We start from the raw sequence: 26,418 nt of genomic DNA, 5'->3' as shown, positions 1-26,418 counted from the left end.
TTCTGCAACTGCTACTTTAACCKCACTCCGTGTTGCCTCTGATAGGGCAGATAGTTTGTAACAACAAACAAACAAGATGCCTCTTCATTTGATATTATATTTTCTTATAAAAAATTAATATTCAAGAGACTGCTTTTTTCTGTACTTAAAGGATTTAAATTTAAATCTATTTTCATGTTTTAGTTTTTTGATTCATACTCCTAATTCTGAACCCATTCACTAGCCTTTGGCTTGTTTGCCAAGCCCTCAACAGAGAGAAAATTTTCGATCTTTCACTTGAAAAAATCTTGAAATAAATACAAATTGTCCTTAGTGAAGCCCAGTTCAGAAACACACATGGAAAATGAAGGCAGGCTCTTAATCTCTGTGCTGCAAATGGTGAAACACATGTTGAGATCCTGCCAACAAAACAGTTGGCAAGAAGAGGCTTCAAAACTTCATTTAAACTTGAGCCTAAATTTAATCCTCAGGCTTAAAATTGAATGTAAATCTTTCTGGACACGTCCTGATTCTGTCTGTAGTGTCTCTGTACTGATTTTCAAGTAAAGAGATGAGAGGAAACCTAAAGAAAGGTTTTAAGCAAACCAGTGTAACGAGAAGAATTTTCCATGGTATGTTGACTCCTGCTTCAGCTAAACAACAAGAAAAATCAAAATATAARTAAATATTTCAAACAAGTTTTATTTGGTACTTACATGCTATATAGTCTTAAAGAAAAACTACATTATTTTGGACATTTTAAAATACTGTGGCTATGTACATAGAGAACTAGAGAAAGTGAGAGAGGGACCCCAGTAACCTTCACCGTGTCGCAGACCGCTACTGAAGCACTCGGACCGAATGGCTTTTTTCCTTTCTATGTATCCTGGCAGATGAAATATCTTCTCMTTGCATTTCTAGTGGTTTTATCCTGTCTCCTGTACAAGACGGGCACTTTGCAGCCGCAGAAAGTCATCTCGTCTACAGTTCTTCTTCAGCTCTTTGAAGGATTCCTCTCCTCTCACAGACGTGGACTTTCTGTCCCGGGCCTCACTCCGAGCTCACAGGAAAGCACAGGAATTGAACGGGTGCTTCCTCAGCTGGCAGGAACCACGTCAGCCCTGGTTCCCACTCACCGAGGATCTAGCAATGCATCGCGCCCTGGTTGGTTTTATTTCAAAAATAAATATCTGGTGAGATCTACCTGTTACAGCACTCTTTATCAAAGCACAAAAAGATGCAAGATTTTACAGTTAGGCTCAAAAGCAACAAAAGTGACATGGATGGAATAATGATAGTAGAAATCAGCATCTTCAAATGCACGAAAAAACAAGGGGCATTGCTCCTCTCAGCACTCAAACTGCACTGCATCACAGGAACCACACACTGCACAGAGAGCACAAGCATCCACCATTTTCCACGTGCTCTGAAACGAGCAAAACCAGCCTACATCCCAAACAAACCTGCTCTCTCATCCAAAAACCAAATGTTTCAGGTTTCACACGGTCTTCACAGTCTGGTAAGGCAAAGGAGAAGCCCCCTCTCATTGGGAACAGCAGCAATTTACAGGACTCACAACAACAGGATGTTTCCCTGGGTCTACGTGCACATAGATGCACAGGTGTACATGTCTTTTATAGCATCGTGAACATCAACKTAACCAAAAAAAATCAAGTTTGCAGTATGATTTTACCACATTTTTCTAATTTATTCAATTAAATGATTTTTGTACTGAGCAAAATTCATAAATACATCATCTAGGAGAACAATAGGTTTTCCTCCTGTCCATGAAAAAATAACGCTTTCAAATTTTCACATTTTAAAACCTGCCTCGTTTTGTGTTTTTAGAGAAAATGCAAGATCATAGTGACGTCTCAATTTACAGAATGTCCCTGTAGGAATTACATTTATAACAGAACCTGATACAGAAGCCTATATTTCGCCCCCATAATTAGAGCTCTCTGCAATAATATTTAAACCAACAGGTTTAAATAAAACACCCCATTAACTCTACTTGTAGAGCAATGAGGTATTTCTTTTTCAAGTATTAGAGCCATAAAGTGAAAAAGATTCTTCGCCAATTTTACAATTATGCCTTTTAAACCAACACCTCTTTAAAAAAAATAATCAGTCCCACCACCCCAATCACCATTGCTTTCAGATTCCAGTGTCTTGTGTCTTAAGGAATGCAGAAAATATCCATTTACTAACAGAAAAAGCTTGTTGGAAAAAGCCATTTTAAGTAATGCATGTGAAGCATGATTTTTTTTCTAGTGATGAAAACTATTATAAAGGTGACCCAAGTCTATTCCCATCATTTCTTCTGCTGGTTTTACTAAAGTCCTTTCCAAAAAAGATATCCAAGAAATCTTTAAAAAACTGGAGAGCGAAAATAAAACACTCCTTCATAGCATGGAAGAATCTCCACYGACTGCAGAGATGCTCTTATCACCTTTGGTTCTTCAGAAGAAACAATCAGACCACTTCTGCAACAGGAGGCACCAGGAAGGACAGGTCAGTAAACAGCACCAACACTTCAGATTGCTATAGAGAAATGTGCAGGCATTTCATTGTAAGGCATTTTTCCTTACAGTTACTATCCACAGGAAAAGGAATAAAAACTGGTAGCCATGTCCAACTTAATCTACTAGATTAATGTGTGCCTACCTCCCATCCTTTTAAAGTTATCCTCTRCTTCAGAAAACTCTACTGTGCTGCAGTCAATGGCAGCGAGAACTTCACGAGGGAAGCGCACTCCGAATCCTACGTGCAAGGCTACCACTGGGCTACCCCTGTCCACGCTGTTTCATGGATTTCAGCTTTCAAAGAACTAGGCTACGATTGCTGATCACMGGCTTGTATAGGGACAACCTTGTTTTTTCTGCTCCTGCTTGGAAGCACAAGGCAAATGTTTTGAGCATCCCCTGCTCAAACAAGAGATGAGCGCTCCCGATTCATGCAGCACCCACACTTGGCAGGCAAAGCTTTGCCAAGAGAATAAAGATGTGCTCCTTTCCCCAAGGAATTTACAGCACAAAACCCTTAAATTAATCCATTTAAATCAATTAGGAGCTCTAGGTCCTCTGTCACTTACAATAAGTTGCACATTTCAATGGACCAAGGCAAACTTACCTGCTGTTTGATGTGTTTGAACACTATCTACCTGAGGCAACAGAGTCCCCTTATCTTCAAAGGCTAAAATTGGATTCAAAGSAATTTCAGGACTATTGCTTCCATCATTGTTCATGGCATCCAGGCGGGATGGTTTAGATCCAACTGGTAGGTTTATGATCTCTTCAAAGTTGTCATTCTGCATAGACATTCCGTTCTCATTTGTATTTTTCTCTGGATTGAGGTTGCTGAAAGAGAAAACATGCCCATTTCTTCCTACACCCCATATCAAGAGCRGAAATTCGGTCCTCCAAATAATCTTACAAATGGAAGAAAACCCTGATTCAACCTATAGCATTTYTCCAGTGAGTAAAAAACAAAACAGAAGCAAAACCTCCGCTCCTGTCACAGCTGACACCGCAGCGAGGTGTGGGGTTACAGCCGGCCACGCTACCGCAGACCTGGCGCGAGCTTCAAGGACGCTGCAGTTGTGAGCAGTGACTGAAATGGAAGGAGAGCAGCAAGAACCCTCCCCCAGGGCAACCCCCGCTGCCTTGAGCACCCACCCAGGGCACTTCACAGCCTCCAAGGCCTTGTCTGGCTCTCCATGTTTGCAATATTTGAATGCTAAGGTACCCTTCCTATTAATGCAAAGCCATGTGACTGCTCTTGGATAAAAACCCTTGTCGTTTTTTGACATTCCCTACAGYCTCCGACCACCTCCTGCCTCCTCCTTCCAAGCGGCCTCTTCTGCCCGCAGCCTCCCCTCTGCCATGCCCGAGCCGAAGGACACACTCGCAGGGCCTCCCTTTTGCCACCYACCTTGGAGACCCCTCCACTGGCACGTCCCCTGCTTGGGGGGGGTCTCCAATCACACAGACCTGTCTGCAAAAATGTGTCATCTCGTTTCAGCATCTTCCTGGCGGCCCCTGTATCAGGTCCTGCTGCCTTTGCACGGGACAAACTCCCTCTCCGCCAGGGAGGGATCCGTGCAGCTCCTGAACACGCAGGCGCTGCAGAGCCTGGCCTCTCCTCAATAGGAAGTGTGGGGCTGYCACTCACCAACAACACGGGACCTTTCGCAGGGGCTTCGCCAGGCCCTCCTGCACTTCAGTCCTGGCAATCTCGGGTACCAGCTCCTATCTGAACCACACCACAACTGCTTGGTGGTTTGGAAACGCCTTAGTCAAAGGCCCACGTGTCATTTCCCTGGAGACAAACAAGGCTATCAATTTCCTCGGGTCATTTCTGAGCAGGTGGCTTGGTTTTACAAGCTCCTTTTCTGCTGACAATAGATTTACTTGTCTTAATAATAATAATAAAAAAAAAAAAAAAAAAAAAAAAGGCAGCAGCTTGTAACTGCCATATGGTTTCCTTTCATTTCCTGGCTTCCTCGGGTGGCTGGCTCTTCACAAATAATTACGGAACTGTTTTTACAGCGCTTCCCATGAGACAGGAAAGAATTACTGCCCCTTTAAAGGTGCAAACCCTTTATCCAGCGCACACAGATGCCCTGCCAGGAGGACACGCTGGTTTTCAAACTCTCCCCCACTTTTTCAAGCCATCCTTTGTTCCTCTTCCGAAAGGCAAACCCCTGCTCTAATCTGGGCACACGGGGCAGATGCGTCTCCAGCCGAAAAGCAGGATCCCCTGCGCCCAGTTAGGACACACACTGACTCCCCCGGCTCCCTGCATGGGAGACGCCTAACGGGTAATTACCAGCCTATCACCCCCTATAAACTTGCATACTATTTGATCTCCACCTACGTCCAGTCTGCCCTTGGGCAGCCCCACGCAGCCCCACGCAGCCCCACACGGCCCCACAGGGCCCTGGGGTCAGGCTGGGGAGGACAGGGCCGGCTCGAGCACGTGCAGCACCCAGCCCCAGGGCCACACAGACACGGACCCACTGACCACAGCGCCCTGCGCCCGCAGGCAGCTGCGAGTGTCTCTGGTTCAGCAGCCAGCTCTGGGGATAAACTGCTCCTCTTACTTATTTTTCAGTGTTGCTGCCACTATTAGACACTGACCTAGATGAGGCTTCATAAACTGAAAAAAAAGGTGACTGCCAGGGGGCTCTGCACACCAAAGCAAAAGGGGCACAGGAAAGGAATCCCTGATTAGGGATTTTCCTTTTTCTATATAGTAAGAAGTAGGTGGCTCCGCAAAACTGCCACATTAAGGCAGGAGGTTCAGAAGCACTAACAGGACTGACCTGCAGGATTCCTTTCCATGGACCATCTTGGAGGCCACAAGCCCAAAAGGAGATTAGACAAGCTCTTAGGAGGCTGGGCCTTTGGTCGAGCGTGCTGCACACGGCTCTTCCTACGGTCTCATTCTCCACCCTTAGCAATGCCCCAATGGCCAGCACAGCGTTGCAGACTCCCCTTCAGGCACGTGGTGCTGCAGGTATATTTTTAAAAGGCAAATCTGACATTCTACACACTCATATAATWGTGCTTGCAAGATACCTGCATATTAAAAAAGCTTGGCTTAATTGTTTAGACTGCACATCCAAACCTCTCAGCTAGGCAAGCAGCTGAAGGGCAAAGCGGCTGCTGCTTAAATCCAGTGTCAGTGCGTTCTGCATTTTGATCCGGACAGACACTGAGATAGATCAGCATTAGCTYAGAAAAGAGCAATTAATACGATTAAAATAACTGGAACATTCAAAAATTCAAGCTAATGAAATTATGCATGATGCAGTTAATTTTTAGCCACAGCTCTGTAGCAGTCAGAAAAAAACCTAAGTGACTTGGAGACAGTAAATAAGAATGAAAAAAAAAAATCTTAGGATCCAGTATGTCTGTCATCACAACCACATACCCAAGGCCTACACAGAAAGACTCACCAACCTGCAGCCCCTGGAAGTCGTGTGTCCAGGTCCCTCCTCACCTGCTACCCTTGATCTGGAAGGCACTGAGAGCAAAGCGGAGCCAGGGCTTGGGGATGCCTTAAATAAAACACTGTTTGCTTTCGGTCAGTGGCGGCACCACGGCCCAAGCGGGTCAGTGCGGAGGGGCTGGCGCGCTGGGCACGGGCAGGCAGCGCTCCCAGCTCCAAGGGCCGGCTCCGGCAGACGGAGCTCCGGGCCCTGCGCGGGCACTGAGGGCAGCGGCGCTGCCTTGCGGGAAGGGCTGGGGCGGGAAGGAGCCGGGCTGGACGCGGGCTCCTGGGAGCCGCTGCCGGGAGCCGGGAGGGCCAGGCCGGAGGGGCTGCCCTGTGACCCCAGACCAGGACACACTGCCAGGCAGCCCTTCCACACACCCCCAACCTGCTTTTCCTCTTCTAGCTGCTTCTCCCGCCTTGGAATAGCTGTCCGACTTGAAACAGGCCAAACCTAGTGCYGGCCTAGTACAGGCAGCTGCAGAAAAACGCAGAGGAAGAACGGGATGAATGACAGGAAAGGAGCGAATCCCAAAGAAAATACTGTCAGCGGAATTCACTGTTCTGCACTAAGCTCTGGAGGAAGCAGCAGAGCAGACAACTTGGGCAAAGAACTAGGAAGTGGCAAAGAAGAAAAAATCCTTAAGTCAGAGATGGATGCGGCTGCAGTACCAGCTGTTTAACCTCAACTTCTGTCAGCGAGGCATTTAGTAAAGTAGAAAGAAACACCATAATCTGGAAAAACAATCATAGCTTTTTAAACTATGAAAGTACGATTTTTAAACCTGTATCTTACTTCCAAACCACTGTTTTATATCCACACTTTCATGTACTGAAAAAAGAAAAACAATATAGCTAGAAGCTAATGTGCCATATTAAATTATTATTTAATTTCAGCATCCCTATGAGCTACCAGTTTTCTCTACAGAAACATCTCCAGATGTTTTATTATCTAACTGAAAAAAAATCCTTTTCATGCTCCATTAAAAAAATACATTTAGTGTTGCTCTCCCCACCATATTGTACCTGGATGAGTAAAGTCTTTGTTTACGTAAGTCCAGTTGTATTCCACTCACAGCTACACGGGACACRGGTGAGGTGAGATTTTTGTTTCTTGATTTTCATTACTGTTTTATTTTTATTAGCACTTYAGTATTATTTTCTTTTAATCCAAATGGCTTGTGGAAAAGGTATTTGGGAAGGGTATGGGTGGCATCATCCAATGCTTATAAAATGACATGTCACAAAAATCATGTTAGTGTCCAGACACAACATTTGAAATGAAACACCTATGAAGCAAGATGATTTCTATAAATTTAGAAATTATTTAAGATCTCTYTGAAATTTGAGTCTTAACACGGTAAAACAGCTCAATTTACAAAGCAGGCAAAGCCAATAAGGTTTAAGTTTCATGAAGTCATTAACAACACAGGAATAAAAAAAATGACGAACTATTAGATGTGATAGATGACAGCACCAAGCTATCATCTGCAATAAATAAACTAATATTTGTTGATAATAAGTTACATGATACAATAATGCAGCAGACTACAGCCTTTTCATTAGGATTTATGAAGACTAATGAATTCTAGCAGGATAAGAAGATCTGCTTGCTAAYTGAAAGCGGCACATGAGGAAGTACTGGAATTAGTTGCCTTAAAACTAACAGAGGTTTTGGTTTATGTGTATTTTTTCAATCACAGTGTGTTCATGAGCATGGAGGCAAGCACAGGATTTCAAGCTGGATCACAGCAGCACAGCTGGCAGGGCATGGATGACGATGGAGAGGAAGGGAATGAACAACTGCCACAGTATATGGACAGGCAACCTGCTAACACGTCCCACAAAGCAGAACTTCAGGGATCTTCACACAAGGCTCCAGGGACCTTGAAAGCCACGTTCCCAAACCTGCCACGCAGGAGCCAGGGCAGCTGCCAGGGCGGGCAGTGCCCCCAGCGCAGGGATTCGGAGCGTGGCCACTGCGCTGCACAAACAACTGGGCCTGCTTAAGGGACGTGCTCAGGTTAGGCCTGAGGTCTGTGCTAAACAGGCCCGCCAGCTTTTGCACTTCACTTCTTCTAGAGGCTCCGATACAGCAACTGCAGACCCAAACTTCCCACTTCGACCATGATCCAGACTTCCCACTTTGACCACGGCAGCAGCAGCACTGGCTCCAGGCCTTTAAAGGCCTCATCTTCCTTGCTCCTCCTCCTTCCCCAYGCACACAGATTTCAGAGCAGTCCTCTAGGCAAAGCTTCTGCAGGTCTGGYTAGCCAGCTGGGCTCCCTCACCCCTAGAACACGCTCAGGGCTTCTCCAGACCACAGTCTCACCTTGCTGAGGGCTGCCGTGAGGTGCTCGCAGAGAAGCTCCTCTCCACCCATGGCTTTTGCCCTGTGGCAAAATCCACACTGCTGTGTATTCCCTCCAGCAGCTTTCCTGGCTGCCTGCAGCAGCCTAACCCACAGGCTTCAGCCCTAGCAAGGCCCTACACTGGAGATGTACCTCTAAGGCAGAGAGAACCCCTCTGCGCCCCAACCTGGCTCATCAGTTTCCCCTTCCACGGCCACTTTCTGTTTTTCCCTCCACTCCTCAATGACATTTATTCATTTTCCACTTTGATTCTCCTGAGGTTCCCTCCATATGGGATATGATGCTACCTGACAGCATTTATTAGCATAGTGCATTTTGTATTACCAGCATCACGGTGCACCTGAGGCCGGGAATCATTAACATTTAACAGCTGCCCGAGATGATCACGAGAGGGCTCCGTGCAGCTCCTCCACTGCAGCTCAGTGCTCAGCCGCACTGACAGACCTTCCCGCAGCAGCAGCATCCCTGTCAGCGTGACAGGAGGCTGGGAATCCCCCGGGCATATGGAGGGACTGGGAGAGGGCAGATTCCTCCCTCAATTAGTGCCAATCACACCGCGCAGCGCGCTGCCCATTACGCTCTCCTTGATGGCTTCCCACGTTCAGGCTTTTCAAGCATATTCTGCCATTACCTGCATAAAACATGAACAGACTACAGGATCATTTGAATTTCTGAATTACTTAAAGTCCCTGACAGCTCACGTGTGTGCAATACCAAATTTTGTTTGCTTCAGTACAAAGCTTTCGAGCATTTCAACAGTTTCTCAGATTCTGACTGCCTTGTCAGATAGAACCCCCAGGGTTAAGTATCTGCCTCACAAAACTTCTTATTCAAGACAAAAGCTTTATTAAAATAAAAAGCCCCCAAACCCAGAGTTYTGCGTTTCACCCGGAGTACCTTGTCCAATATGCAAAACTCACTAACCTTTCGAGCAGTTCAGAAATCCAAACATTTAGCTGAAATGCACAGTGTCCATTACTCCAATCAAGAAAACTAACATTACAAATCCAGAGTGGTTTTATGCAGCTCTTTTTAACAACAGCACAACTGGCAAAATTTCAGTCTTTCCATAAAAAAAAAAAAAAAAAAAAAAGAAACAACACCAACAAAAAAAGAAAAACCCCCAGCACCCCCACACCAAGGCAACCACACACCACCAGACAAGTCTCTCGTACCACTTGTCAAAAGCAGAATACTGCTAATTGAAAGACCATCAAGTTTTCCTCTTCTAAACACAGAGAATGATAAAATGAAATGGGCATTAAGGCAGATTCGCAGCTGTTTTTCATTTGGTCATTGACCAAATAGAGATTTCAGAAAATAACCTATTCCTTTGATGTCCTTCACGTTCTAACTACCCTCTAGTCCTCATGGTTGTTCCTACCTGTCCATGCTGACGGGGCTGGGATGGGACACAATTCCCTGCGTGCAGGCCCCGGGTTTCCCGTTGTGCGGAGACGGCGCTGCAGGCTGAAGTCCTCCCGGGGCTTCCAGGGGCGATGCAGGACTTGCTACGACTGCAGAAAGAAAAGAGGCTTTTCAGAAAACCAAGTGACAACAGCTATCCACAAAGTAGGACTAAGTATTTCCTAYACAAGTCAAGGCCAATCAATTTTTTAAATAAAGGTAACACTTCCCTGACACCAGTGAAGTTTTAAAGCACACAGTATACACAGGGTCAAAGCTTTAGATTTGAATCGTGGCTTTTGCAGTCCAGAATCTTCAGATTATAATGATACAGAAAATTCCAGCATATAGTTTTGAAAATGAACCAAAACGGACTTCCAAGATCTGGCTACATATTATGCTGACACTTTTCAAGCAGCATAAGAGGCGTGTACTGGGACATCAACAATTGCATACTGGTATTCTTATTCTCACTTCCTGTGTTCATCACTGACTGTTACCCAAAAGGAAACGAAGAGAAGAAACATCCACGGGAAAGTTATTTCTTCAAACTAGCAGTAAGCCTCTACTACAACGTTGTATAGAATTACACAAAATTAGGATGTTCTTGTGCCTCATATAAACACCAGATGATATATGGTATTGACCTGCTTCAGCTCTTTTAGCCTGTAACTACAGCCCTCTATGGTCTATCTACAGTCACACTAAATCACATTCAGCTTTTTTAAATGGACAGCAGCAATTGCACTCTACCCTGTCACAATAATCTCAAGGACAGATTAGAATTCACAGGACTGGACATATTCAGCAAAATTACCCAAAATCTCAGACCTTCCAGTTGCTTCCATTTTGCTATGTGCTTAAAAAAAAAAGGGCTAAAATCTTTTATGGTAAATGTCTTAGGCTGATTTTCAGCATGCTTTTAGATGGAAGATATTAGCAATTAAAGTTTCACTGCTTCTACAAATGGGTACAGTCTTTAATATTTAAAAAACAAGTCTGGCAGTTCTGCTTTGGAAAGACAGAAATATCTTCCATTACAGAGCAGAATCTTAGCAAATGGTAACAGGTGATGGATTTTTTTTTATTTATTTATTGTATGACTTGTCCAGTCCATCAAAATCTTGAAGCTTTGCCAAACAGTAAGATTGAAAAAACAAACAAACAAACAMACGCACATAGTTTGAAGTCATCTGTGGGAGTTTAATGTAGGCAGTGAGAGCTGGCTCTAATTAATTTGCACCTTTAACTCAACAGCACAGCTAGATAAAAGCAAAGCCAAAGTGCAGAGCAGGCAGTGGGGTGTGGGCAGTGTCGTGTTTATCCTGCCACCCAAGGGCTCCAGCCCACCCTGGGGACTGGAAAAACCAGAAGCCCAAATTCCTCAGAAACTGCCTTCTGGTTTTCTACATCTGGGAAGATGGAGCTAAGCACAGGTTACGAAACCACACTCCGTTTCAAGAAACTGTTCAAAAGCACTCTTATTCTTTCTAAGGAAAATATATAAGCAAGTAATTACCAAAAACATGTAATGAACTCAGTGTCAAAAGTTTCCCAGCAGCTCTAATTATACCATTCATTTAACATTATAGCATTCATTAGCATTAAAAAAAATCAGGATAAGCAAACACTGCTATTTGTCCTCCCTGTTATTCAACTCAGATATGTGTGTGTGTGTGTGTGTGTGTATAAATATATATAAAAATAGAACAGAAATTAAGACAAAGGGAATGAGGTGAAAGATGTGGGAGAGAAGTCATGGGGTAATTTAGGACTATAAATAGTTTATTTAAATGAGAATTCTTTAGAGGAAAAAAAAAAGAAGACTGCAGCCACCACATCTGTAATACTATGTAACAGAAATTGTAGAATCAATGATTAAGCTGCTAAATTAGGCTAGTTAATTTATTTCTTTGTATAAATAATTAAACTTGATGACTCYCTCTTAAACATTGTGACAAGCCTTCTAAAAAACGCCAACATTTAGTAATGGCTAGCTACCTATACAGCAATTGTAAATAACAAATGTTTGGTAAGACTCCAGTTATAAACTTTCAGTGATTTTCTTGACATTTATGGCAATTAGTCTGCCAAGTTTCAGAACTCTATCTAAAGTCATTGTGCTTAATAGCCACTTATTGACCTGTTGTGCTTTAGGCACAGTTAAACACAATTACCTGTTTCTCCTGTAATATTTGCCTTTGATATATGTCCATTTTGCTGGTCATTAGATTTCTACAAAGGAAGCATAGTTTTTTAAGTTAAAAACAGCACTAAAGAAAAGACATGAAACGTGTCCAATATYTTACACATATGTTAGGAAGTAGCACTACCTTATCTACAGCTTCTACACGCCTAGTTCTCTTCATGATCTCCTCAAGCCTCTAGAAAGAAATGTAAGAGGGTAAGAAAGTTTGCTGATAATTATTAAAAAAATAAAAAATATATCCCAAAACATAACTGTCATTTATTAAAGTTGCACCTGACTACTGCAGAAAGGCAAATGACTTACTACTCTTAGCACAATTCTGTCCACTTTCACACTAGCAGTGCAGATGAGGACTTTACATCTTTTCTTAAGGCACATTAACATCTTAAAGAACTTTTTACTGCTAAGGTGGAAGCAAACTGCTAAGGTAAAATGAACTGTATTTTCTGTCTGTGTATGGACTTACCTTTCTCCTTTCTAAGCGCTCTTGCTCTTCCCTCTGAAAATGTTTTTCACGTTCTAACCGAATCCGCTCTGCCTCTTCCCGCAGGCGAGCATCCTCCTCCTTCTGAGTTCGTGGGTTTGAACAAACAAAATTAAAAATTTCCATTTGAAGACRGATTCAAATTAGTATCTATCTACCTACCTACCTGGAGCACCCTGAAAAGACCCAAGTTTACAAGTCCCTAACAAACTTCTCAGAATTGAATGCAGGTTTTTGACCCTTTGTCTCATGATGACAACACCGACAGATGAACAACTAAAACATCAGCGATCTTACTTGGTTCTGTTTATGTTCTCTGGCATGTGCACGAAAGCATACCAGATTTAAGAAAAGGATGTATTTGCTAACCTTGAACACTGGAGCAGCAGCCAGGAAAGCATTCAAGATACCTGCTTATCGAGCTGGTGGGTGTTTCGAGTGTCAAACGAAAACAGTGAAACGCCTTATTTAGCGGATAGAGTCCCCGCTTAATGTGACCAAGGACAAAGTCACAGGTACATATGGTACAAGCCTTTCATTCCTGCTGTTTTTAATTAAAGGTATAACTTCATTGGCACATAGTGCAGAAAAGCTTGTCTCCCTAAATAACAGTGTTGCATTATGGACTACCATAATAATTCATCAATGAAGACTATAACAAAGACTGAAAATACTATGGACATAACCCAATTTAGTAGATCTCTGTGAAAAGAACAGCATACAACATCTTGGAGATGGCAGGGGGAAAACAGCCCTGAGTTTAAGTTATGTTCCTTAAATAATCCTTTAAATGTTTACTTTCAGGCATACATTAAACCATATATCAAAAAAAAAAAAAAATCTATAAAGTAGATTGAAGTGCTGGARCTCAGCTGGAGAGGAAGGGGTCAGAAAAAGAGGGAAATTAGAATCTCCAGAATATCTACAACAGCCCTTCTTGAAGCCAGTAAACTAACATTATGGCACCATAGACACAGAAATGGGAGCAAGCTGAAAAACTGGGTTGATTCATTTTCTTTTTTTTTGAGTAATTGCATAGATTTCAAAAGAACTGTAAAAGATGAAAAGCATTCCTTGGCATGAGAAAAATTATCAAAATGTAACCATACCTCCCTGCCCCACAAAAGCTGTACTGGGCACGAGACTTGAATGCATTAGGGTTATGTTTCCAAGATACTGAATATTAAGTTATCTTGACATCTAGACTGTGAGGGACAAATATTTCTCTGGCCTACCACCATCGTTAAGTTTCCACAATACAACTCTACCGATTAATCATTTTTAGTCTGTTTTATCAGTATCAGTATCAGTAGTTCTAATTCCATAAGAGGGAAAAAAAAAAAAAAAGGCAAGGAAAAAACTCAAATAGTCCAACATACTCCAAACATACTCCAAAGAATAAATATCTTTGTTGTCTGCAGCACTCTAGGAAATGAAGTCAAACACAACCCCACCTGCTCTCTGTAGTACTTTAATTTTAGACGGCCCTCTAAGCTAGAGCTGTATCTAGGTGTAGGCAGCAGTTAGTCCCGGGCCCAGGCCTGGCAGGAGCGCTCCTACCTGTTTCTGCACGCGCTCCAGCTCCTCTCTCTCCCGCTGCTCTCTCTCCTCGGCCTGCCGGCGCAGCCGCTCGGCCTTTTCCCGCTCCTCCTCTGCCTCCCTTCGCCTTCTTTCTGCCTCCTGTCTGCGAGCTTCTTCCTCCTCTCGGCGGGMTCGCTCTTCAGCTATCCTTTGGGACAGCTCTTCCTTCTTTAGCCTGCAGGCACGAAGCAAACATAAGCAAAAAAAAATGCAGATTACTGACCCAAGAAACCAGYATTACTGAGGAACTAGGTAAAAATGTCTCTGATGTTTCACTCATAAGAGCACCAAAACATTGGAACCAGGTCAAATTAAACTGACTTCTCTGCTTCCAGATGACGTTGGAGCCCCATGGAAAACACAGCAAGTGGGGAAGCCCATACCCATGACTTCCACTGATATCTGGCTCATGAACTTTCTTAATTGAGACAGTATCTGTGATTTTAATACATCCTGAAAGATCTCTCTGCTATGATTTCAATTAATCATATTTTGAAGCAGTGTACATTTTGGATGCCTTGCCTTACCTTATGRCAATGACTCTTGAATTTAAAATGTACCTACTTTTGTCAATTTCTTGAACTTGTCAACTCTTAGTCTCATTTGATACCCTCTGTCCTTGTATTAGGGGAATAAATAACTTCCTCCCTTGATCTTTGATACTACCCACACTACATCCCTCTAGCAAGGCACTTAGCTTCTGACTGTGGCTATCACACAGCACAAGGGGCCAGACTGGCTACTCATTGCTGGTAGAAAAATGAGACACCACATCCTCTAATTCCCAGACGGGTCTTGATTCCAAGGAGGTCTTGAATTTAAATTATTAGGAATTTAGGAATTTAAATTATTAGGAAGAGGTAGGAGGCCACTAGAAACACATGCTGTCCACTGCCGAGGTCTGGATCACCTTTCAAGCTCTTCTCTCTCCCTCCTTTCTTGCTCCTCCCGCTCCCGTTGCTCCCTGGCCAGGCGCCTCTTCTCGGTGAGCAGCCTTGTTGCTTCCTCAGGATCAGTGGTACCTGCAGAGGTCTTCGTGGGAACTGCGGGTGGAGAAAGGGCTGCTGGAGCAGGAGGTGATGATGGGGTGGCTGCTGAAACACAGAGGAAGGAAAATCAGTGCGTACAGACAACGGTGAAGGTGACAACCTTTTCACACATGTAAAATTAAACAAGTTTCTTGAAAGAGAAAGGAAAAAATTTCAAATATTCTACAGTATTTTCAAGCTTACACTTTTTTTTTTTTTTTGAAATGACTCAAGGATGAACAAATCACTAGATGCTAGCAGCTCATATTCCTTAGGGGAATCTTAATTTTAAGATAAGCAAAAGAAGCTGCAGTTAAGGTTAAGTTGCAGCTGAAAGGTTAAGCCAGCCTCTCCGTGAGACCAGTAAGTGCTGAATGGGGCCCACCAGGAGTTACGGAGCCTAAATAAGCCACACAGTTTGCCTGACGCTCTTCCTCAGCAGATACCCCAAGAAGCCTGTGGTCCCACAGTCCCTTCTGCCCGAGCGGCTGCTGTGGCAGAGCAGAGCTGGAACTCTGCTAACACCAGCTACCAGCTGCCTGAGGGCATCTGCGAGAACAGCGAGGTGCACCCAAGTGCCTCCCAGCCTGCAGTCACTGCCACCTGTACCACACCTGGGACCCTTGCAGGTGGTTTCACCACACACACAACAAGGCAACTTATGGGGATCAAGACRCAGCTCCTGGAGAGTTTTTGCCGCTTTTAGTGAACCATGGCTTGTGTTCAAATGTGACTAGASTTTGCCATCATTAATTCACTAGAAAGTCTTCTCATGGAGGTAGACACAGATTAGAAAAACAAGGCAATAGAGTAACTTGGTCAGAAGTGTCAAAGAGGATTCTAACAACCAAGTCACTGTTTTCTGTTTCAGCAGACTCTTCTCCTCCTGCCCTCCCTCTCCCCTCCATCAAGGCAAGCATCTGCCTCCATATTAATCTCAAGACCACTTTTAGCCACCCTGTAGAGGTGTTTTACTTCACAGGAGCATCACGTAGTCATTTGTACATCTGAATCTCAAAGCAGGACACACATGACTATGTATTAATGCCAGCCCTCATTGCTCCACTGTAGATTTTTTGTAAGGAAACAGTTGCTCAGATTCCCACAAGCCTCCCTGGCATTCTCTAGCACAGGCACAGGGAAACTCAGCTCCATTTTCCCCCCTCTAGAGACCAAAGACCACCAGCCCACAAGCTAACTGAAGGAAGCACTTCCAGAACTGAAGGAAGCACTTCCAAGGTAATCATACATGCTGACATAGGCAAAATGTATGGGCAACAGTTTGAACTGGCAGTGCTTCCATAGGAAACGGAACCAGATTTTGGGAAAATACATGCAAATCTGTCATTGGGAATGGCAGGAAGATGGCTTTACCTCTGCATTTCCAGTCCTCTCTTCAGGATGTCTGAGCAATTTCCTCACCTCACTAAACCTTCCACAGACAGTTTCTCCTTCGTTTTTGTCTCACCCCCCACAGCACCCATAAACACAAATTCAGCTGCTTTCTCAGTGTGGAGTGCTCCCATCTACCCACTTCTCTGACTGTCTCCTTTTATCAAGCAAAATCTATGCAGATCTTTATACTTGCTTTAAGGCACTGACCTCCAGCTCAAAAGCTACATCAACAACAGTAATTTACAGCGCCAGGACCTGTTCTCCCACCCTGAGAGGAACTGGCATCCTCTAGCATCATCCAGATACCCTTATCTCCAAAGGAGCCATTCATTCTGCCCCTAGAGAGCTCTTCCCAGGCTGGGATAACTCCCAAGAAGTAGATGGAAACTTCGACAATTCTGGAATGGTTAAAATAAGACAACAACAAGTACAGCACAAGTACAACAACACTCCTTAAGCTTGGGATCCCTTTATAACTATTCTTTTAGTAGTCCCAGGCACAGAAGATGAAAAGAAATACCATGTGAGCTTGTGGCTGCGGCCTGGACCATAGGCATTCCAGAGACCCACCATAAGAGCTAGACAAGACTAGTGGCCGAGGTCCTGTGTCCAAGGCCCCTTTAATGTGTTAACCAAGAGCAAAGCAGGGCTGTTGCTCCAGAGGGGAGCCCTGCTGCTCCAGGCTGACTTCCCGCTGCAGATGTTGCACTGTCAGGTCAGCAAGCAGCTCGTTTCACACACCCCTACGGCAGGACACCTGTGTCTGGTGGGACAGCAGCTCACGCAGGCGCACCCAAAATGCCTTTAAACTTGGGTGGGTATTAGTCAGTCACATGAGACTTGGCTGCAGGAGCTTGTGTAGCTCTGCCAGCGATGAGGCCTTGCTGACCTCCCAGCTACCTGACCACAGAGCCAGACATGTCGCAGGCCAGTTTAGGCAGGTGGCTGAGATCAGCCCTTTCACTTGCAGCTCACACCTAAGCAGCCTCAGCAATGACCTTCTATCCCCAAATGCCAGAGAGCCCCTCTCCATATTCTCACATTCAAGCAGTGACTGGGAGTCGGCAGCTGAGGCCCCCACCTGCAGCTCAGGTGCCTCTCAGCTCACATCTAAAACGCTTTGCCTGAGATCTTGCCTTTGATCTCAACTCTTGCCACCTCCTCCAGCTTTCACACACATATCCAATCTGAAATGCTGATCACTTCAAMCACAGCTTCCCTCTTCCCATTCCTCTGCCTATTCCTGTCATGGATACTAATGGCTTCACTGCGGAATCCTTCTACCCCCTGTAATCTGTTCCYGCACTGAGTGGCCTTGTCACAGACCACTCAGGTACTGACTGATCCTGCAGAGGAGTCCAGCCCCTGCTCTTCCTAAATGATCAGTCACCATAACTCTCTAGCCTGCACCTTGCTCCTGGAAGCACAGTTATTAAACACGTGCAAAGYCACCTCAGTGATACCCCTTTAGAAGCAAACTTACACTTATTTTTATGTAATGCACACAAAAGCTTATCCCAAAAGCAGCGGAAGCCCACACTGTTGTATCAAATATCTCATTCTTTAAATGCCCACAATCAATGCATATATCCATTCATTATTTGAATCCATACTATAAGCTCCTTATGGGACTGAGCACAATGTGGTAGAATCTGGGTATTTGACTGAAATTACTGAAGTTTATCAGGCCAGAGCATCTCTTCTTTGTTTCTCCCATCCTATGCTTCAAGAACATTACTTTATTCTGCATATAGCTCCTTTTCCATTTTGCTTGGAGTGCTTTTCAGTGTTTTTCTTCAAATTCTTCTTTTTTTTTTTTTTTTTTTTTAAATCTGCCCATCCCTCTCTGCATTTCACTTTATCCTGCCACTCTCCCCCCAAAAGGTGGAGCTTTTGCAACAGCACAGGTGAACAGGAACCGTTTAATTTCCTCAGTACCATTGTACAGACTGTCTGCTGGACATTCTCTCTGCGCTCACTACACTTATGGAATGATTCCCTGTACCATTCATTTTCAGATCATTCTTGTTCTGTTTCAGAGTCTGAAAAGAATGTATCATCAAGGGAGAGTCAAAGTCCTGTCCAAAAGGGCAACAAGAGCTGTGAAGCCACACGGCCCARTGCAGGTTTACATGTTGTTCCTATTGCTAAAAACTTGGGTGGGCTTTAGCCTTTTTATACATCTCTCCCAATGAACACACACCTGAGACCAGAACAGTCACTGTCTTAGGATTAGCTGTGCATTCCTCACAACTAACAACACRTACCATTTTCAGGAATGTCCTGAAGAATCTAAATGAACACTTAATAGAAAACTCTTTAAAGCAGTTACACTGTTCCTGACAGAGRCAAGGAAAACCACGAAGAGCTCTGAGACATTCCTTAACCCCAAAGAGCCTCTCTCCTTACCTTGAGGGAGCTCTGCCTGCACAACGGGCTCTTCCTGACTTGCAGATTCCCCAGCGCCTGCAGAAGTTTCTTTGCTCTCTTCTGCCTTCTCCTCACCGGCCTTTTCAGGCTCCTTCTCTGGTCCTTTATTCGCACTCTCTGGTTTGACCTCTTTTTTGACCGGCCGGATGTTGCCAGGAGAGGGAGGACGCGCCTGGGCCGAGGAAGCTTTGGAGGGAGCCGGTGGGGAAGTCACCTGCTTGGGTGTGCCAGGCAGGAAAGGCAAAGACTTGGACGCGTGCCTGGGTAACCACAAAGAGACAGAGTCCCAGTCACCATCGGACACGYGGCTCCCGATGTGCCCTATCCACCCGCTCGACATCTGCCAGAGCTGGGGATGAAGCAAAGTCGCTGCTGACGAGCAGGACACTCAGAGTGAAGGTTTAACCACCACACACGATGCTTTCTCTTTGCAGCTCTTCAGATGTGTAAGCACTGAGCCCAGGCAAGAGAGAAGAAACCAGGCGCATCTCTCCTTCTTTCCACCTCCTTACAACAACAGTAATTTTCTAGAAGTTGAGCTGTTCTTTTTTACTTTGTTGCAAAGAGAAAACACCTACATCAGAAAATAACTTTGTGTTTTTATTTCCCCTGAAACTAACATCAGAAAACAACTTTGTGTTTTTATTTCCTGTGAAACTAACATTTAACAATCAGAACCACCAAAACTATCTGTAGCTTCAATTCCAGCTAAGCGTGTACTTGACTTACCAAACTGGAGAGGGAGCTGGTGATCTGGCTTTGGGGTTGGAAGAAAAATGACCTCCTTTAAAGGTGGCTGAGAAGCTGGATGATAAATGRTCTCTCTCCTTCTCTTTTTTGTCAGTCTATAGTTCAGCAAACAAAAAAATGAAGTCAAAGCAGAGTTCACGTGGCGGAGGAAAGCAAAGGAAACTCAGCTAAGGATGAAGGGACAGGAGGCTGAGGAGTCTGAAAACAATTTGTGCCAGGTTTGGAGTTTCCACACCCCATTTAACAAGTTCATTACAGTAATTCCTGTACCTAATCCAATGCTGCCTTTGTCGGTAAATACACTTTCGACAACAGGCATATTCTTAATCATGCTCTTTGTCTAAGATGTTATGGGCTAATTTCCAGATACTTAGTTTATATAGAAAAAAAAAAAACCCTTTTAAGGTTTGCTCTCTGTACTTGCCACGCAGTACCCTCCACTGTTCCCAAAGCAAACACTCCTCACAAACCCTGGGCTTATTTGACCAAAGAACCACTCTCTAGCCTCCAGCCTAGCCATGCAAGGTCCCCGTGCAGCATGAGCATTTTGCTTTTATGCTTATAAGCCAACGCCATAAATGACCTCAAAGTTCGGATAATACGCCACAGTAGTTATTCTGTTCTCTTTTCTCTTATTTGAAGTAGATACTTCCTTTGAAACATATTAAAATTTTAAGTATCTATCTCCTTTCTGCCCTTTAAACACATTTTTTTTTAAAAAAAAAACCAGGTTCTTGGGATTACAAGCTCAGGTTCATGGAAACCTGAAGCATGGGATGACTGGAGAGTACAGCGAGCTGCCACTCAGCCAGCACGGGGCATCACACTGCTTTACATCTTCACTGCTCAAAGGGACTCTATAATGTCTTTCCTGAGCTTAAAGCCAGTGTGACAACTAGGAAAGAAAGATGGAAAATCATTTCAAGAGCACATAAATCCCTGATTTATCTTTATCTTGGGGCTTCATTAAGGTTAAAATTAGTTAATTTATATTGGCCAAAACACCACTTACTACTAGGGAGAGAAGGCCCCTCTCCTCAAGTCMCTGCTCTATGAAGAGTAATTAATCAGTTCTTAGGAAGCAGCCCTTCCCGAGCKCAGCTGATTGATGCGATGGCAACCATCCCACTCACCACAGCACYCACAGCCAAGAGAAACAGAGCCCCAGGAACAGAATTTTGCCTTACTAGCAATAATCAGGTACTGCAGCTGCATCACGTGTCCTGAAGATAGAGTATCAGCTAATTTTTCCTCAACATCAGTAAGGCTGGACAGAATTACTATAGAAGTTTACTAGTGAAGCTTAATAACCTTCACAATATACCATCTATTGAAAATAGCTCTCAGCTCTCAGTTATTTTGTAATAASAGTAATTTTATACGGTTGCCTTCAACAAAATGCATCAATGTTTCTTCTTTTTTATTTAAGTAAAAAAAAAGAAATGAGAGGGATCTGAGAGGTGCCCACCTCCTGGCTCTGGAGACTGTGATGCACTGCATTCAGAGCATGAGATTCCTCCACAGACACACTGCAATGCTTTGCCTTAACTTGAACTGGAAAGGTCCATCCTTGGGACTGAGAGACTAAGCACGAGCTGGGATTCATGCTAAATCATCTAAGCATCTAAAGTTGCTTCCAACAAGGTTATCAATAGCAGCCTTGCTCTTCTGATTTTGCCAACCAGGCAAAACAGAAATACCAGCACCACTTACACGACCTTCTGTTGAGGTGACCTTGCTCGCCTCATACTCTATTAGCCAAAATGTGGAGTAGAAGGTAAAATATAACTGCTTACATAGAGCAGATAACATCTGAACTGGAGGTGGCTGTTGGCTTGGAGCCTGGGCAGCATGAATTTGTTCTGCCTGTATCACTGTACCCTAAAAGCCTGGATCAGTCATAGCACTGCTCCCAAATCCATTCAGAACTGGCAGGCTGTGGGAGACCTTGYTTACAAAACCGTGTTCCCAAACGACTCTACTTTTTCAGAGAGGAAGGGTTATTAGCTTGGTGTCCCCAGGARGCGAAGCCAAAAGGACCTGCAGTTAAGTACACAGATACATGTGTATGTATATGCTTCCTCCCATCACACACTGTAAACCACAGCTCACCTAGACTTGACAAAGACCTCAGGAAACGTGAAGTTCTAGAGGTTTGTAAAAAAACAAACAAATCAAAAACCCCCATTCACCCCAAAACACATCTTCGAGCTAGGGGCTCAAAAGGCAGCCGGGAATCCACATGAGAATGGGACCGTGCACACACCCTCACTGCTTCCTCACCCCTCCCGGGGAACTAAGGCGCCCGCTCTGGAAGCAAACGTGGGTGTTATCCCAAGCAGACTCCTTGATGCCTCAAATCTCAGGCTATGCCAGCACCTCAGGGAACAACTCGGTCAAAAAGGCAACGAACCAGGAGGCGAATCCTCGGGAAGGGGATCTCCCGCCCCCAGACAGAGACCCAACCACCGCACGGGTAGCCACGCGTGTCCTTGCGACTGCTCCTGCTGCAGCAGCGGGGTGAGGAGGGAGGTGGTTGTCGCCAGCCCRGGCGCCAGCAGCAGCCTCACCCCGGCGGGATGCGCCGTCCTCCTGCGTCCCACGGCGTCCGGCGTGGAGGCGAAAAGCTTTGCGCGCTCCGCCGCGGTCCGGCAGCTCGGGGCCTTGTAGGACAGAGGGCTGAGGGGGCTGCAAGACGCTGAACGGGGACAAATGGGGATAACTACGGTGTGGGTGGGGTTTTTGATTTAGTTTATCATTTTAATTACAGAGAGGCATTGGAGGAGAAGTGACAGAGGAAAGCCAGCATGGAAGAGGAACAGAGAAAGACAGAAAAAGAAGGCATTAATACACAGAGGAAGGAGTAATTCTCATATCAGAACCATCATTTGATGCATTAGCTGTGGTATAATTCTAMGAGTATTCTAAGTAAGAGGCTACACTCAACTACTTTTACATTTGTTAAAGCTAATAATTTATTTTTTTAAAAGAGGTATGTTACATAACTATGTAATAGAAAAATTATGTTTTCCTGTTACATTTTTTTTGTTTAATGTACAACCAGCGATTCTGAAAAAGCTTTTGTTGCAAAATGACTGTTCTGATATTGATTAGTTCAGTGCATTCATCGACATGAGATTCAATTATATTTGGAACAGAACACAACCAAAGCAAAATTAGATTTCCTTTTAATTGGTCTTGGAAGTGGGGGGARAAAAATAAAAGCAGATGCACACAAAGATGAAAGTACAATACATTTACAGAGAATAGCCTGGTCTGGGAAATCAATGACATTTCTTTATATGAAAGAGAGAAAGTCATACCGCTTGTTAAACTCACAAGTTTTTGGCACAGTCTGCTAAAACTTCAGAAACAAAATGCATATTAAATATATATTTTAGCCTATCTAGAATACAYTGCTTTGCATTCCATCAGAAAAGTATTTCAGTATAAATACAATAATTTTTGATTTGATTATAAAAATATGTACCCCATAAGGTCGACTGTTAGCACAAAAATATAGTCTAATATTTCAGCATTGTCTACAAATTTAGCAGGCGACATTTTTAAGGTGTTCAGCTTAGGAGTTCTAGGTATTTTTGATAATGCTAGAAGAACAGAGGATTTGAATACACTATTGATAGCAACTATTTCACCCATTATAAAAAAAGCCAACAAGAATAAATCAACTTAGAAATGAACATCTGAATAGGTAACCACAATGGCACCTTAGGCTTTGCACAAGGACAACACCCATTAGCAAAATACCTCACACCAATGGCAAATTATCAGGTTTTGGATGTTCAGACCACAAATTCAAAGCAAACAACACTGCATTCGTAAGGAATGTTTTGCAGTAATCAAGTATTCTTGGTCTTTCTCCCAATTTATCTGAAAGAGCAGACTGGAAAAAATATGTTATTACTTTAGAATTTTTTCTTATTTATTTGTACCTTGTCTCCTGGTCATTTATTACAGTCTTAAGCTAATTCTTCAGCATGTTACTCATAGGAAGACAGCACAGTTCTATATGACATCTTTTATTTTATTTTATTTTATTTTATTTTATTTTATTTTATTTTATTTTATTTTATTTTATTTTATTTTATGATCATCCCCCTTCCTTTTCCCCACCCATTTCCTAAGGGGATAAGAGGGGAATCTCATCCCTGAGACCCCTTCAAGCACAAGGAAAGAACACAGCTCCACGCTCAGTTACTCTTACGATAAAACTGCTGTTTAACAGTGGCTCATAAACTTAACAGTATAAACTCTGCAACTTATTATGAATTAAAAATATAAGTCTCTTATGGCAAGGGTATTCATGCCAGGTGATGTATGTTTAATCCTGTATTAAAAAGTGCCTGCCTTAGAGACTGACAAACAAGGTAACACAGAATCTSACTTTTGTTGGAGCACCCCCAACCCAGACAGGCAGCAGGGGCACACACTGTATTTTTAAGAGCTTACAATGGAAGAGTTTTCCTCCCTCTGTGCATCAATCCTCTTGATGCACGCTGATTATTTGAAGTTACCACAGAGGATGACACCATAAATATTAAGAAACAAGCAGTTAATTTTCATTTGTGATGTTGCCAAACAATGCTTTATGAAGCGCTTCCGATGAGATCATGTACATTTAAAGTTATTTTAGACTACATTTTGGTTTCTGATGGCTATTAAGAAAAAATACAGTCTTATGCTTGGTCTCTGTAACAGCTCACTTAACATWCATTTTGAGGATGTAAATCTGTATTTAATTTGATTTTGATTTCTGCACTGTAATTCATCTTTACAGCCAAAGGGCAGGGTAATTTCCTAGGGCATAATGAGAGGCTGGGATGAGCTGAGTGCCCAAGCTCAGCTGTGAGCCATTCCCAGCACCTGAGCACTAATCTCCAGGAAGCGGCCTGCACGAAGGGACTGCACTTATTGCTCCTGGGGATTCAGTCTGGGAAACAACGGGCAGACGGATTATTCTTCTGGGTGGCACAGGCCCAGGTAGCAGAGGGAAGGCATTGCAGGGGAATTACTGTGAATCTGCTGATGCACCAGTCATCCCAGCTACTTGCAGTCTTTCCCAATACTGTTTGTTTATGGTTTAATTGGTCAGCATACAGGAATGGCAGCCACAGAAAAACCTACACACTTGCTCCAGTAAAGTAACCATTTACAAAATGAAGACCTGGCTTTCTCAACCCCGCCTTGATAAAGAGCTGCATTTCCAATTTCCTGTTTGTAGATGACAAAACATATTCATTTCACATTGCTGCTGCTTTAGAATATGAACCCTGAGAAAGCATCTATACTTAGTAACTGTGCTGTTTGCAGCCTATCATCCACATTTTTGCTCCTACTTTGCAATCTCTGTGGAAATGTACCACAACCTGATTAGCAATAAGAGTTCTTAAGTGAAAGCTTCTTTAAAAGTAATCTTAGCAGATCTTCATTCCCTCTTACCTTCTATATCCTTTAATTAAAATAAGGATCTGTCCATATGGGAGAGATAAACGACTAGCCTAGATTTAAAGATTCAGTAAGTGTAGTAGCATATTGCTATAATGGTAAAAACATAGGGCATGATCAAAGAAACACCCTTACAATAAAAAGAAATGCAACTGCCACTTACTTGAAATACCCAAGAGCAGAGAGTGGCCTGGTTGTCTTTGAAAGACTGTTTTGCCCAGACTTTATGTTACCACCCATCAACATTTTCCTATTTCTGCAGTTAATTTCCTTCTCTGTAGTAGGTCAGAGAGCTGTTGAGCAGCTGACAGAGAACTTGGCAATAACCACAGCTTCCCTAAACTTGCACATTTAACATCCTGCACTAGCAAATCCACTACAAGCAGGGGTCTGTCATTCCAGAAACCCAACAGGTTTCTTTGTACCGAGGGCAGCAGGCTGCTCCTGCTGCACTCGCTGTGGACCTGCACCTCCCAGCACTGGACATTTCTCAAAAGCCATGTCCAGGGCAGCACGGTTGGTGCAGCACAGTCGTGCTGCAGGTGCTGCACTTGTTGCACAGACGAGGCAAAAAGATAAACCAAGAGAAAGGGGTGAAGGCAGAGAGAAAGAGAGGCATGGCAAGCAGAAGTGCTCCACAAGCTTTCATGCTGGTGCACAGCACAGCCCAGCTTTTCAAGCTCATTCGGGGATGCCAGTGTACACACACAAGAGCAAATTTASAACAGCCTGCACAGAATCCGGAAAAATAAGTGGCTGAGGCCTGAGCCTTCCCCGTGGAGGGTTACCTGCGTCTCCGGACAAGGCGGCGGTGCTCTTGCTGCGGGCCAGGAAGGAGTGAGTGGGCGTCAGGAGGCGGCTGACGACGCTGCTCTCCCAGGGGCTGAGCTGCAGCCGGCGAGCTGGACGGGCCCCAGACAAGCAAGAGGTTAGAGCAGGCACCCCGCGCATGCACCTCGCCATACACCCCGTGGATGCACGGCACTGTATCCCCCGTGGGTATAGACCCCGCAGATATACCTGGAATCCTGACCTTGGCCTTCTGGGATCAAAAACTTACTGAATGATCAAGATCGCTCTGTTTTCACACTTCATTCTCACTCTATTTTATTTCAGGATTTCCCTTAGGACTACAGATATCTGACTGCTGCTGCTACCAACTGTGACCTTTGGCTAACCTGCTATCAAAGTGGCAGTGATGTGTTGCATCCATGGCTCATTCCCTTCTAGCAGGAATGGCAGGGTAATGTCTATAGGCAGGAAAGCAGACGCTGCTCCTACATATCAACTTTGACAGAAATGTTGGTGTTTAAAAAAAAA

General features: G+C 44.0%; 1 protein-coding gene across 3 annotated transcripts in view; it reads right to left on the bottom strand.

The window, feature by feature from the left end:
• Positions 1 to 949: 949 nt before the first annotated feature.
• Positions 950 to 26,418, bottom strand: part of MAP7 (microtubule associated protein 7) — a 94,592-nt gene continuing 69,123 nt past the window's right edge. For 2 of the 3 annotated variants that reach the window (XM_026048228.1, XM_026048229.1), the window contains 12 exons: positions 25,887 to 26,000; positions 22,203 to 22,354; positions 19,612 to 19,727; positions 18,862 to 19,142; positions 14,940 to 15,123; positions 14,009 to 14,204; positions 12,431 to 12,532; positions 12,089 to 12,139; positions 11,933 to 11,990; positions 9,733 to 9,865; positions 3,112 to 3,338; positions 950 to 2,465 (listed from right to left, as the gene is read on the bottom strand). In XM_026048228.1, coding sequence (XP_025904013.1) covers positions 2,455 to 2,465; positions 3,112 to 3,338; positions 9,733 to 9,865; positions 11,933 to 11,990; positions 12,089 to 12,139; positions 12,431 to 12,532; positions 14,009 to 14,204; positions 14,940 to 15,123; positions 18,862 to 19,142; positions 19,612 to 19,727; positions 22,203 to 22,354; positions 25,887 to 26,000 — 1,625 coding nt within the window. In that variant the 3' untranslated portion in view covers positions 950 to 2,454. The remainder of the gene's footprint in view (positions 2,466 to 3,111; positions 3,339 to 9,732; positions 9,866 to 11,932; positions 11,991 to 12,088; positions 12,140 to 12,430; positions 12,533 to 14,008; positions 14,205 to 14,939; positions 15,124 to 18,861; positions 19,143 to 19,611; positions 19,728 to 22,202; positions 22,355 to 25,886; positions 26,001 to 26,418) is intronic. The other variant, XM_026048230.1, reaches the window with a different exon arrangement.

Source organism: Nothoprocta perdicaria, unplaced genomic scaffold (genome assembly GCF_003342845.1).
Source record: "Nothoprocta perdicaria isolate Ctin4 unplaced genomic scaffold, notPer1 scaffold_52, whole genome shotgun sequence".
In the NCBI taxonomy this organism is placed as follows: domain Eukaryota; kingdom Metazoa; phylum Chordata; class Aves; order Tinamiformes; family Tinamidae; genus Nothoprocta; species Nothoprocta perdicaria.
Note: the sequence above shows the minus strand (reverse complement) of the source record. Positions and strands in the feature narration are given on the sequence as shown.